At 38.5% G+C, this 14,939-nt stretch overlaps 1 protein-coding gene across 1 annotated transcript in view; it reads left to right on the top strand.

The window, feature by feature from the left end:
* The first annotated feature begins 268 nt into the window (after positions 1-268).
* The window catches only part of SLC30A5 (solute carrier family 30 member 5), a 46,931-nt gene continuing 32,260 nt past the window's right edge, over positions 269-14,939 (top strand). The window contains exons 1-3 of the mRNA XM_027863598.1: positions 269-352; positions 12,740-12,862; positions 13,779-13,845. Of these exons, the coding sequence (XP_027719399.1) occupies positions 279-352; positions 12,740-12,862; positions 13,779-13,845 (264 nt within the window). The 5' untranslated portion in view covers positions 269-278. The remainder of the gene's footprint in view (positions 353-12,739; positions 12,863-13,778; positions 13,846-14,939) is intronic.

The following is a 14,939-nucleotide window of genomic DNA, read 5'->3' as shown; positions in this document are numbered from 1 at the left end:
GGCCGCTCCGGCCCGGCCGGATGACGTGGCTTGGCAACGTTCACGCTGCAACCTCAGGGTAACCCCGCGCCTCCTCAGCCGGAGCGGGAGCCGCAGCCCGAGCCGCTGCTCGCGGCCTAGTGAGGCCGGCCTCGGAGGGCGCGCGTGGGGAGGGCCTGCGAGACCTCGGCCCGCTGCCATGGGCGAGTGAAGGGCCGGCCCGGCGGCGGGAGCGGCGGGAGATGAGGCCTGGCCGCGGCGGGGCCGGCGACGGCGGCGGCTCCTGAGACACGCGCGGGATGGAGGAGAAATACAGCAGCCACGCCCTCGCCGGCGGCGGGAGCCTCGGGCCGGTGGACGTGCCCAGCGCTCGGTAAGTGCTGCCTCGGCCCGGGCCGCCCCTGGACCCAGCCCGAGCTCGGCCGGCCGCGGAACCCCCGGGACGAGGACCCCCTCCCCCGCTGGGCCTCGGCGGCCGCGGCCGGAGAAGCGCCGAGGAAACCCCCCTTGTCGTCCCCCCCCCCCCGCCTTCCCCGGAAGCGCCCTGCGCTGTGGACCCCCGCTGTGCCGACCAGGGCTTCACTTTCGTCACTCCGAGAATTATTTTATATTATTATATCTGCACAGAATTATACGTCGACACCCCCTCCGTTTCCAGATCTTTGCCACCGGAAAAAAAAAAAGGCATCTTAATATTTTCGTGCGTTGCATCCTTTTTCTTTTTCTCTGATCCCTTTTTGGGGGGGGGGGCGGTAAAGACCTAATAGTGATATTGCTGGGCCAAAGGGTATGTACAGGGTAATAACTAATGAGGCGTAGTTCCAAATTGCTTTCCAAATGAGTTAGACTCATTCATAGCTCCATTAATAGTGCATCAAGGTGCCTTTTTTCTCACAGCCTTTCCCCCTTCCTGTTTTCCCCCTCTAACATTTGTCATTTTACGGTTTTTTGGTCAGTTGTCCAGGCAGGGATTTAACCTGAATACTGCCTTAGTAATTGGGGCAGAAAATTCATGAGTAGGGAGCTACTCCTGAAGTACTGTAAAATATTTCTGCACTTGCATATTTAAGTGTTATATGGACAGATGTTTACATATAATCTAATTAATCCTCACATAACTTGTCTTGAAAGGAGATTTGGGAGAAGGTATAATTATCCTCATTCAGATGAAGAAACATTAGTTTCTTCCCGAAGGCCATAAAACCAGGACAGTTTTGGCAACAATACATTATATTTAAATGATTATATGGTCAACCTAGTTTTGTGCTGAATCCCATTTATGTGAAACTCTTGCAAAAAAAAAAAAAAACCTCTTTGCATAAGTTAATACATTCTCCAGGAGTTTTTATGTTAAGTACAACTAATTGCTCCATGAAAGCAGTATTTCATCGCATCCTTGAGGCATAGAGGTGATCCTAAGTTTTCAGACTGAGACAGCTAAGTGCAAGTTCTTTTAAATCCTATGGGGTTTGGCCAACTTTGAGTCAATCAGAAGAGCTTCCTACCTAATTTCAGAGCTACCTGGTGATAAATTGGGGGTTGGAGGGTGGCACACAACAATATAAAGATGGCTATAACATTGTTGACAATACATTTTTTAAATCATCTCTACTTCATGAGATTTTTAATTCAGTAAGGATTTTGTAACTATTAGTATGGGAAAGATAGTGCTAGATAAACAAAACAAATAACACGGTAAGCTAAGTACCTGATGTTTACCCTCACCTTTACAAAGGTGTGAATTTAAGCCATTAGGGTGCCAAGAAATTTGAGTATATGTGAAGAGACTAAGAACTTAGTTAACAATCTAGGAATTGGGAAGATGATGAAAACCTGGAGGACACAAAAAGAGTGATTAAGAAAAAGATAGAAAGGGAACCAAGGGTGTCTAGTAGGTCTAAAGTTGGAGGACAGAGCAGATGCTACTGTTAAATAGTATCAGAAATTTCTGAGAAGTCAATAAGGACTGGGCAAAGGCCATTGGATTTGATGAGTAGGAGGTTGTTTGTAACCTTACAGTTGGGTTTGGTAGAGTAATTAAGACACAAACATAAGAGATTGAATAGTAGGGGCACTGAGAGGGTAGAGGCATTAAGAATGAAGACAATTTTTTTCCAAGAAATATAATAGCAAAGAAGAGAAAGATGAAATAGATATGGGAAGTGGTATGCATATCATGAATAATACCTTAGGGATTAGGCTCTGACATATTAGCCTTGTATGAGGGACAGTAGGGACATGCCATTCTTCAGAAATTCTGCTTTCAAGCCCTCAAACTGGAACCTCAAGCATCACCCTTAGCCTCTAGTCTCTTGCGGAATTTTGAGATCTGTCTACCTTCTCACTTCATACTTAGTTTGAAGAATTACCAACTTTCCCATCATGCCTACTAAGTGGCCACAACATACTTGGGGCTGTAGGAGTCAGGCAAAGAGCTCCTGATATCTCGGGGGAATGGATTTGGAGGAGGGAGTAACAACTCATCTTCCCATCAGATTGACAGGCAGGCATTGAACATGGTAGATGGTTTAGAGAGGACTATTGATGTGCCTTTCTCCTCTTTCTACCGTTTCCCCTCCAGATTTTCTTTGTTCCATCTCTATCATCCTCTTCTTCCCAGCTATTTCCAAACTATGCTCATATTTACCCTATCTTCACCAAATCCTTACTTTATCCATCCATCTCTTTTCGTCATCATACCATATCTCCCCTCTCTTGTGGCTAAACTCTTTTTCCGCCATCAACAATAGGAACCTCCACTTCCTTTCTTTTTACTCTCTCTTCTGTAGTCTTTCTATCTGGCTTTTGACTTCATTCAACCAAAACTGTGTTTAGAATTGCCAGTGATCTCTAAATTTCCAAATCTAATGACCTTTTCTCAATCCTCATCCTTCTTTTTCTCTCTTCCACAGTCAGTCCCCTTCTCCGTGATACTATCTTTTCTCTGGATAATCTTCTCTGTTGGTTCTCCCACCTATCTGATTTACTCAGTCTGAATCTTTACTGGATCTTCATCCAGGTCACATCCACTAACCATGAGTGTCTTGTGCTTTCTTCCTCTACTATTTTGCTTGGTGATTTCATCAACTGCCATGAATTCAATTTTCTTTGTGTAAATGATTTTCAGATCTACTAAGCTAGTCCTTACCTCTCTTAGCACCAAGTATTGCATCTCCAGCTGCCTATTGGACATCTCAAACTGGAGGTCCCATAGACATTTTAAATCAGCATGTTCAAAACTGTACTCATTATCCTTCCCTCCACCCCTTCTCCCAAACTTTCCTTTCCTAACTTTTGTATTACTGTCATGGGCACCATATACAATCACTTGTCAAGTCCTGTTAGTTTTACATTTCTTATATATACCCTTTTCTCTCCTCTGACACTGCCACCACCTTGGTACCTGCCTATATCACTTCTTGCCTGGATTATTGTGGTAGCCTTCTGATTTGTCTTCCTGCCTCAAGTCTCTCCCCCCTTCAATTTATCCTCCCCTCAGCTATCAGAATGAACTTCCTAAAGTGCTGATCTGGCCCTGTCACTCCTCTTTTGTAAACACCAATGGTTTTCCATGACCTCTAGAATCAAATATAAAATTTTCTGTTTGGCTTTTAAAGCCCTTTATAACCTTCTTCCTACTTTTCCAGACTTTCTTACACCCTACTCCACTCCACGAACTATGTGATAGAGGGACGCTGTCCTTGCTGTTCAGTTATTTCAGTCATGTCAGCCTGTGTGCAGTTTGTCTTTTTTCAAAGTTTCTTATGGGTATTAGGAACCTGAGAAGACATTTTATACCATGTAGTGGAGCTCCTTATCCTCACCATAGGCTAGTATATTTGGAGATTTTTTTTAAAGCTATGAATGGGGAGTCCTGATTCTGCATAATTCACATACTTGATAGCTGTCTCCATTTGCTGCAGACAGTCATCGGCATTTAGTCTTTAGCTTAAGTGTATTGTTGGATTCAATTAAAAATTAAACTAATCTTTTGCTGAAATTTGCTTGTAATATAATTATGAATAAAGAAGCTTAAGCAAATAATAAAATTTCAAAGTCATCCTTGCATCTGACTCTTTTCTCTCAATCACCTGGGCATCTATTCATATGTCTATTCACCAGGGCACACTTTAAAGTGAAAATTAAGTGATGATGGGTTCTGTTCTGAAAAGGCTTTCACTGTGTGACAGGAAGGTAAATCATTAACTTCTGTAAACTTCAGTTCTTCTTTCTATAAAACCGGGGAAGTAATCTCTACTCCTTACCTACCTTCTAACTCCATAGATATCAAAATTTTCAAATTTTATAGGGCTAGTGTAAATATTAATTAAATAATTCAGTTGATTGAAATTTAGTTCTAGTGTTCTATACAGATCATAAGGCACAATTGCTGTTGCTCTGGTATCATTTAGTCAAATAAGTTTATTCCCAATTGTATACTATTTTATTGACTATCAATAAGTTTACCATTATGAAGAAAGTATTCTGTAAACTTTGAAGTACAATGTAAATGTGAGTTATTCTTGTTGGAGAAATAATTAATATGAAAATGACTATTAAGTCTAATTAGAATTGCTCTCTGAGAGAGAAGTACAAAGAAGGGCTGTAAGAGTTGTGAGGTGGGAGAGATTATTTGAAGGCTAGATGCTAGCCCCATTGTGGAAGGGATTACTGGTCTGTATTTAATAGCATCTAAGGGCCTTCTAACTCTGATAGTCTGTCATTTCCTCTCATATCAAGATTCTAAGTCTTGGAAGAGTTTATCTTTTCTCCACTCCCATAGTCACCTTCATAGTTTAAGCTCTCATCAATTCTTTGTGGACTACTACAATAGATTCCTAACTGGCCTCTCTTATTTCAGTTTTTGCCCTCTCCAATCCATCCCCAATAAAGGTGCTAAAATAATCTTTCAGAGGCACAGATCTGACTTCCTTGCTCAACAACTCTTAATTTGCTCCTTATTCTTCTGGGATAAAATACAGGCTTTGTAGCCTGGCAATTAAGACCCTTCACAATCTAACTCCAGCCTACCTTTCCAGTCTTACTTCACATTACTCCTAATCAAATCAGACTACTGGATTGCACACAGGCTGACCTTCAGTTATCCATCATTCTTGCTACATGATTAGCCTGTGTCTTTTTTCTAGTTGAGTATTTCTCTGATGCCATCTTTATGTTACTTCTGCATGATTCTTTGTAATATGTTGTAGTCTCACAGTAGCCATATACCTTTTCATTGCCCTTTGAGTGATCTTCGGCTTCACTTATTTGGGGACTGTCGTATTCCATAATGTGTATGTATTCAATATCACCAGAAGAATTTGTGGATCTTTATGCTGAGTTTGAACCTGGGATTTTATTCACATGAAGAGTTCCTGCTGAGGAACTTCCTCTACCATTGCAAATCAGTACTTTCTCGTGAAGCTACAACTTTAGAGAGTTTCTTAGGGCACTGAATTGAAGTGACTTCCTTAGGATCACAACCAGTTATGTGTCAGAGGTAGGACTTAAACCCAGCTATTTTACTGTGCATGCTGCCTCTCATCACAAAAAGAATATTGGTGTTAAAAAAAATAGGGTCCTTTGTTTCAGGAAAAGTTTGGGGTCATTAGAGGTCAGTATAGTTTCTCAGCAGCAATCCAGTCTGCTCTCTAGTATAGTTCTAAGCTCAGCTTATTGTTTAGTCATTGTCTATCTAAGATATATATACTGATAGATGAACTCTATAGTTTCACCCTCCTACTGAATACTATAGTCTCAACAATAGGCATTCTTCATTTACTTGTTTTTTTCAGGGTAGATAGTTAAGTCAAACTCTTTTGAATGAAGGAGATCCTGTAATGTTCTGGAGATTGATACAGTCAATATAATGTCATTGGCAAAAAAGGAGCATCTGGAGGATTTCACCATCTATAAATAATTCCTCTTTCATTTCAGCTTTGTGCTAGTCCAGTCTCCATGACAGTTATGACATGCCATTGGCAAGTTTATCCTTGTTTCATAATTGGCTAAATACTAATAATAAGAACTAATAATGAGGAACTGCTATCAATTTTACCTCTGTTACATCTTTTATGGAATCATGTACAATTTTATACGTGAGAAATATGCATGAGATACCTTGTAGAAGAGCCTTTAAGATGATATTTCTCTACTAAATCAAATTAACTTTTATAGTCAGCAGTCAGCAACATAGAATCTTGTCTTCTCTATTCCCTTTCTCTCACTTGTGTGATGATAAATTTATGGTCCACTGTAGAATATTCTTTGTGAAAGCTTGACAGTTCCCTTCCCGTACTTTCATCAAGGAAACCCTCAATACATCTATAGATTATTCTCATAAAAATCTTGTGTACCAGTTTTGCATTGGTAAAAGAAGCTCCTTACCAGGAACTCTCTATGTGAATAAAATCACAGGTCCAATCTTTCCCTAAAGACCCCCAAATTCTCCTGGTGTTATTGTATGGATAAAAGTAGGTATATAGATCTTTAGTCTTTTTATGATATTAAAACCCAGGATTTTTTCACATCTTTCTTGTCTTCCTCTCTTAAAGATACATTGAAAATCAATAACTCAACACTTACAAATTGTCACCTCCATCGTGGACCTGCACTGTTTCTGCTTGGTCTTACCTGTTTTCCTAGCTTTATTTTCTTCAGTGCCATTTCCATGTCCTAATGCAAAACATCCAAGTCTGTCAGTTTAGCAACCAAATGTGATAGCTCCCTTCCCTTTGATGATGAAAAATGTTACATAAATCTCTAAGGGTCTTTTATGTGTTTTGTTGTTATCTTCTTCAGTTTTGTGCATAAATACCCTTGAGATGACTTGCTTAGTTGAATCTCTCACTGAGATTTCTGTAAACTTTTTTCATCCACTACTTTTTACTGCTTATGTCTCAGTACTATTCATAATTTTCTTCCATCCTCCATATTTTATACATGAATTGATATTCTAAACTGCTTTAGCTTTCCTGTGCTTCCATTTGGCAAGTAGATCACGTTTGGTGTTGGAATGGTTTCTAGGCTCTTTGTGAAATTGTGAGACGGAGTGTGCCTTGCAAGGAACAGCCAGGAGGCTGTGACCAATGTCACTGCGTCAAAGAGTACATGGTATGGTGTAAGGTATAAAAAAGACTGGAAAGACAGATGGGGGCTGGGTTATGAAGCACTTTAAATGATGATTTTAGATTTGGTCCTGGACGTGATAGGGAGCCATTTTATTGAGTAGGGGAGGAGAGTGACATGTTCAGACCTGAAATAGACTGGAGTGGGGAGAAATTTGTAACAGGTAGACCAACCAGCAGACAGTTGCAGTAGTCTAGGCATGATGTGATGAGGGCCTGAACCAGGGTAATAGCAGTGTTAGGAGAGAAGGGAGCATATGCAAGAGGTGTTATGAATCAATGGGCTCTGGCAACAGATATGAGGGGTGAAAGAGAGAAGTACGGGATGATACCTAGGTTGCAAGCTTGGGCCCCTTAACAATGATAGAGAAATTAGGAAGAGGTTGACAGGGGCGGTTGGTAAGGAAGGGGGAGGAAGATAATGAGTTCAATTTTGAATATGCTGTCAGCAGACAGGGAGAAATTGGGGACAGTAAATGGACAGTCTGCTATAGAAAATGGGGTGGAATGGGATCTCTTAGGCATATAGTAGATGAGTTTGCTTTGGCAAGGAGAAAGGCAGTCTTATGTGAGACAAAGGTGAAGGAAGAAACAGGAGTGGCAAAAGGCATCTGGGCAATGTGGGATGAGGGGGAGGGGAGAAGAGGGAACTCTCAACAAGTGGCCTGGTTTTTGTTGTTTTGGTTTGGTTTGGTTTTTTGGGTTTTTGTTTTTAGTAAAATATGAGGCAAAAGTTCTTAGCTGAAAAGGGGGTGGGGCAGTAGGGGTGAAAGGTTTAGAAGCACTGCTGGTAAATGGGATTGTGAGTTAATTAGGAAGGTGTAAAAGGATTGCTTGCAGCAGTGAGGCCTTGGTTTGAGATTATGTAACAAATTTGTAGTGGGGAAGGGGAAAGGAATAAACATTTGTAAAGCACCTACCATGTGCCAGGTACATATTTTTAATCTCATTTGATCTTCACGACAACTCTAAGAGGTAGGCCCCATTGTTCTCCCTATTTTACAGATGAGGAAATTGAAGCTGAGAGGTTAAGACACTTGCCTAGGATCACACAGCCAAGAAGCATCCGGGACAGGATTCATAGAGGTCTTCTTGACTCCAGATTTTCCACTATCCACTGTATCACCCAACTTTCCCTCCTTACCCTTCCAAAAAATATATGCCCATGACTGAGAAATGGCTAAATAAGTTGTGGTATATGAGTATAACAGAATATTATTGTGCTGTAAGAATGAATTTAAAAAGCATTTATTAAATGATGTGACAATCACTATACTAAACACAGGAAATACAAAAACAAGAGTCTCCACCCTCAAGGAATTTACATTCTTATAAGGAAAAATGATATATGGTAGTGACCTAGGAATTTGTTTGTCCTTCATTCTCAAAGACTACCATGACATCCGGAAGGTGATGACATGACTTGTGCATGAATTGGATTTAAGTGAGAGAGGGCTGTGCAAAGTCACCTGCCTCACTTTGTACTCCGGAGCCATCTGGGTCCAGTGGCCAGATATAGATCAGAACAACTGGAGATGGCCCTGGGCCTGGAAAGTATATTTTGGGTTTAAAAGTTACAAGAATGTTGAATGGAGTCACAGAAGAGTAGATGGACAGACATATCCTTTACAGGAACAATGATTGCTGATTTGATTATGCTCCAGACCTGAAAAGGGGATCGGCTGTGTTTGTGTGTGACAGTGTAGATCTGTGAGTGGGGGTGGCCCCAAGCACCTGGTAAGGAATACAGAGAAGAATGGAAAGATTTACATGGACTGATGTAAAGTAAGCAAAAATAGTAAAACAAACACAACTACAACATTGTAAATGGAAGGAATAACAACAAAACAATTGAAACCGAATGCTACAGAATTACCATGACTATGCTTGGCCCCAAAGAAGAGATGGGAGAAGGCATTTCTACCCTGACATAAAAATGTTCAAAAAAACATAAAAGTATTCCCTGATATTTACTGTTGTCAGTCATACTTATTAACAGTCAGAGACATTTTAATAACTGGTTTATGATACGTTTAGAGCATAGTCTTATGGTACACAAAACCAACCAATGGACCATGAGTAGCCTTTCCAGGAATTGTATATAAGACAAGGCAGGGTGGATATAATTGGAATTGAATATGTATGACACACACACACACACACACACACATTTTGAAGTATTATATAGACGTTACTTGTTATCATTACTGCTGCTACTACTACGTTTTCCCATTCTGTGCTACTACAAAGAAGGCCATCATAAATGTTTTGGTATATTTGGAACCTTTCTTTTTGTCTTTGGTCTTCCTTGGGGTATATACTTGGCAATAGAATCACTAGGTGAAAGGGTATTAAGATTTTAGGTACTTTCTACTTAAAATTCTAAATTGCTTTCCAAAACAGAAGTAAATACAGTCTATGCAGCTTTGAAGCATATTGAATTTATTATGCACTTTTTGTTAAAGCAAGAAAAAATGCTACAAAAAATTTTTTAATACTAATGACGTGAGAATGTCACATGGCCTTAGTGCCAGAGAGAAGAGCCCCACTACCAGCTTTCTAGTACCAAACTCAGTTCTCTGCTTGGTTTTCACTGTCACGACTGTTCTTAACTTTCTAGAATTTCCTAAACGGACTGTCCTGTAAGAGGAAGATCAGAGATTCCTCACCCTTTTCTTAGTTAACAGTATACCAACTTGTGTGTTTAGATGAGAATTTAAGATTTACTACAAAGCACTATCAAAAAACGTTTGGGTTTTTTTTGCCAGCAGGGGGATGGTAAGCATTTATATAGTGCCTACTTTGTGCCTGGCATGGTGCTAAATGCTTTCATAAATATTATTTCATTTGATCTTCACAACAACCTTGCAAGTTAGATGCTGTTATTATCCCCATTTTACACTTGAGCAAACTGAGGCAGAGGCTGTGACTTGCCTGGGTCCTTATAGCCAAAACATGTATGAGGTCATATTTAAACTCAATTCTTTCCGACCTCCAGACCCAGTGCTCTAAGGCAGTTTGGGGAAGGAATGGGAAATTACAGTAACAAATATAAAAAGTAACAGTAACACAAAGTCACAGAGTTTCCCATAGTTTAATCTTGGTCTTCTGTGACACCTTAAGAATATTTACTCACTGGTCTAGGCCTGTTAAAGAAGGAGCAAGGAACAAAATATAAAGTAGTTCCCTCCTTGCTCAAATTAGAAATTTCATTTCCTATCTCCCTTCATTGGAGAGATGGGAGACTTTCAGAGTGAAATACTGTCAGATGTAGTTTATGGGTCATTTGGCATTGCTAATTTATTTTTTCTTCTTTGTTAAACAAGAGTGGTCCCTGGAAATGGGGAGGGGGCGTATTCAGTTATTACTGTAATATAAAAGTAAGCAAAAAGCATCAACAGACTTTTATTTAAAAAAGCAAACTATCCATCCCTACGATGCAACCAAACCACCCTGATGTAACTTGACCATCTGTGACTGTTCTCTCTGTATTAGTTTGATCATTTAGGTACCCTGACACCAAGATCAGCATCTCTGACCTATAGCTACTATGACATGGCCTTTAATATTCTGGAATGATGTCTATTTTCTCTGCTTCCCTGTATTCACAAGATATTGCATGTGTCAAGAAACTTCTTGAGAGAAATGTCTAATTGGTCTATCATCTTGGTCACTAGCCTTTCTTAAATATATGCCCCCCCATGCTTTCCTGATAGAGCCATTACACCGACAGCTATATTCCTGCTTGTGGTCAGGCTGTTATTAACCTACTCAGTACCTCTCTCAAAGAGGAGTGATAGATAGAATTTTGATGCTGTAGGTCAGGCTAACCTAGCTCTAAGAGAGAGGTGCTGCCCTTTCATAGTGAGTTTAATTTTATTCTTAGTCATTTTGGTGGTATTTCTCTCACACATCTCACAGTGTGGCTTCTCATCTTAACAAACCTGCTTTTCTGGACCCAAGATGTTAAAGAACTTCCTATGGTAGCCATCTTGCCTCTTTTTGGTTAAGCCTACATATATTGTGGGGGGAGGGTGGGCCTACAGCTTAGATTTCTTTTTATCTAGCTTCTTTAGCAGCCTTAGGTCTTGATATTAACTTAGTAATTCCTTTGACATGGATATTGCTAACATCTTTCATCCCTCCAAGATTTGTTTCTTCATTATATCATTATAGGTGGTAGGAGACTTGGGCTTTAGCTCTCTAGCTCAATGATTCTCAGAATACCTCACATTGACTTCCCAAGTGTGACCTCGGAAGTGCCTACTGTCACCTCAGAGTCCTGTCAAGAAAATAGTTTGTTATATGGGATGGTTAGGGTGGGCCAGGCAAGGAGAGGAGATCCTGGGGAAAACCATGATGATGTTAATAAACCTATTTTTTAAAAATCTCATCAAAAAAGAAATTCTCTGAATCTAGACCTCAAAGCTACTTCTACTTTAAGTTACTGCTTTGTCCACCTGATCCCTTTGAAATCACTGTTATTGTCATCACCTTATCTCATCCCCTTTGGCTGGTCCTCTTACACAGATTCTATTATCAAGATCTTTTCAATCATTTCACTTCCTTCTTCCCCACTGTAGTTCAAAGTGCTTCTTGCCATCCAACCCTTGAAAGACTGGCTGCCTGACTGAGGGCCTCTATGAACCTGGATCTCTCTGTTCTCAGTGTGTAGATTTTGGACTTAGATTATCCCACAACACCTGAGTGTTCCAGCCCCAATTTACCCAGTAAACAAGTTCTTATTATTTAAGTGATCATGCTATTGATCCTTTAATAATAGTTCCCAGGTTTTCATTTTTAGAACCTGTTGGCAAGGTATTTTTATGGGAATCTCTTCCTTCAGTGGAATTTTCACCTTGACATAGACAGAAGCCTAACTTATTAAGTCATGATATTAAAACAGTTATTTTAGTCTAGTATTTTTTAATTAATGTAATTTAACTAAAGTTTGATTTTCTGGAACTCTGTTTAATAGAATGAATTTCTGAACTCATTGTAGTCATTTTGGAAGGAAATCTTTCTAAACAGTATATATACAATTTGCTTCCACTTTACTAAGTGCAGTTGAATTTGTTCTTAGTGATAAAGGATCATGAATGCAAGGATCAGTTTAAGGGATAGTTTGATTTCTTGGGCTATTTGACCCTCTGCTAAATGCCTGCAGATTACTTTTTCTTTTTAATCGTTCTTGCTGCTCTCTCTATGCCTGCCTGTAATGACCCCTTTGCATCCTTATGATTTGCAGCTTATAATTTCTTATGAGGTTGAAAACCTGATAGACGGCTTTGGCTGCCTGAAGGCCTTTTTTTACTCATTTGTTCTCACCTGTGTGTTCTGGATCACTCACAATCAACAAATATTTAGTAAGTGCCTTTGATATACCTAGCAAGGCACTGGGAATACAAAGACAAAAATAAAACAGCCCCTGCCATTAGGGGGCTTACATTCTTTCCAATAAGTAAGATACATCTGATCTCTTTTTAATAACGGGAAGGAGTTTGGGATTTTGCTTTTGAAATTTAATATTTTTTAAATATTTCAAAAGCCACTGCGATGTAATAGGTACTTAAACTATTTGTGCTAGTGACTTTAGTAACACTAAAACTTATGTGTACCTTTTTCTTTTTCAGATTTACTAAATATATTGTATTGCTATGTTTCACTAAGTTTCTAAAGGCTTTGGGACTTTTTGAATCATATGATCTCTTGAAAGTAGTTCACATTGTACAGTTCATCTTTATATTAAAACTTGGGTGAGTATTCAGAATTTTCTCCAAGTTTTTAATTTGATAGGTGATTCAGAATAAACTATATTATATGTATATAAAACTATATATACTATATGTGTTTGTAAAACGGATACCTCTTAGAAAGTAATTGGTAAAGTTCAAAAAGTCTTATACCTGAATTAATACCTATAGGTTGAGAAATCCCTTCCCTCTCACCCCTGCAGAACAAAAACAAAAAAACCAAAACACCATTTTTTGTTTAACAAAAAAAATATATTTTGCTAGAGGTCTTGCCAAAATGATTGTCCTTTTGAGCATAAATTGAAATGCCAAGTTTCTTATTATTGGTGATAGAATTCATAGAAAATTAATATAAATCTTTTATCATTTTTTAGGGAAATAACTAGTTTAGTTTTACTATTTATATGGAATACACTGATTAGTATAATTACATATAATTAATATATAATTATATATACTATATATAATTACATTTTTTACAAATTCTGTAATTTAAATGAATCACTCTATTACTTTCAGATAACGTGCAGGTGTATCTCTGCATTAATTAAATAGCAAACGCCTGTGATCATTCCTCCCTTCTGTTCTATGCAGACTATATTACATAAATTATTTTAGATTATATTTGTTATTTTTACTTTAAGAGTACAAAGTATGATTATAAAGTAGTAGATGATTAAACTAGTGGCTTGAATAACTTATAAACTGATTTTTAAGGCCATTACAAAAAGCACAATCAAAAAATATTTTGAGCAATAATGAATGTTAGAATCAGCATAGTTCCCCATGACGATTGGTTTGAAAAACAGTAATCTCTTAATGGATATGAAAGTTTTGCTGTGTTTGTTTAAAACCCATTCTCATTTTTCCTGATACCTTCATATCTACTGTGCTAATGTTTTTATATTTGCTTCATTAGGTCTGCTTTTTTTATGGTTTTGTTTCAAAAGCCATTTTCCTCTGGGAAAACTATTACAAAACACCAGGTGAGTTGTTTGCAAAGTCATTTACTCTTGGCTGCGGTAGGGAAACATTTCTATCTTGCCTCCCTGCCAGGTAAGTCAGGATAAAAATGTACATCATGAGTAAAAAGGTAAAGATTTTAGACTCAACAGAATTTTGACTGATGAAATTTTCTGAATAAATAAAACTAAACATGTATTGATACAAAACAAAATAAATTAATGCAGTAGACCTAAGAGATACTAGAAATTAAACTGAAGTTAATGTGTAAAAAATACTTAAACCTGGTAACTTTTGTTGTTTTTTAATTTCCCAATCTTCCATGATGAAGTCAAGTACAATATAATTGTTTCTGTTAGGTCAAGAACAAGTTAATTCTCGTGTCGATTAAAATTTCAAGGATAGGGGCAGCGAGGTGGTACAGTGGATAGAGCACCAGCCCTGAAGTCAGGAGGACCTGAGTTCAAATCCAGCCTTAGACCAAACACTTGACACGTATTAGCTGTGTGACCTTGGGCAAGTCACTTAACCCTGATTGCCTCACTTAAAAAGAAAAAGAAAAAAATTTCAAGGATAAAGGAGCTGGAAAAAATAAGAAATGTGATACATAAAAATGTGAAAAGGAGTATTAAAGTTTGCATAAGATGTAAAAACTAGTTTATCCTTTTCCGTTGCAGTATTTATAAATTTAAGACATATACATTTGACATTTTATAGCCCATCTTAGAATTCTTTAACCTATTATTTTTCATTGCATTGTTCCAGTGGAAAAAAGCATTTGATTTAGGGTAAAAAAAAAATCTAGTTTTAAATCCTACTTCTTCTACCACCTGTATAACTTAGGGCAAAGAACTTAACCAGACTGACCTAATGTTTTTTCTTTTAATTTTCAAACAAAGTTTATCCTTCTCTCTCCACCTCCCCCTATCCTCAAGAAAACAAAACCTCTGTTACAAACCTATATAGTCAAGTAAAACCTAGTCTTAATCTGAACTCAGAGTTGATCACCTCTCTCAGATATGTTTCATCATGAGTCCTCAGGAATTATAGTTGGTCATTGTGTTGGTTAGAGTTCCCGGGGGGTGGGGGTGGGTGTGTGTGTGTGTGTGTGTGTGTG

This window comes from Vombatus ursinus, unplaced genomic scaffold (genome assembly GCF_900497805.2).
Source record: "Vombatus ursinus unplaced genomic scaffold, bare-nosed wombat genome assembly UNPS02014772.1, whole genome shotgun sequence".
Taxonomy (NCBI): domain Eukaryota; kingdom Metazoa; phylum Chordata; class Mammalia; order Diprotodontia; family Vombatidae; genus Vombatus; species Vombatus ursinus.
Note: the sequence above shows the minus strand (reverse complement) of the source record. Positions and strands in the feature narration are given on the sequence as shown.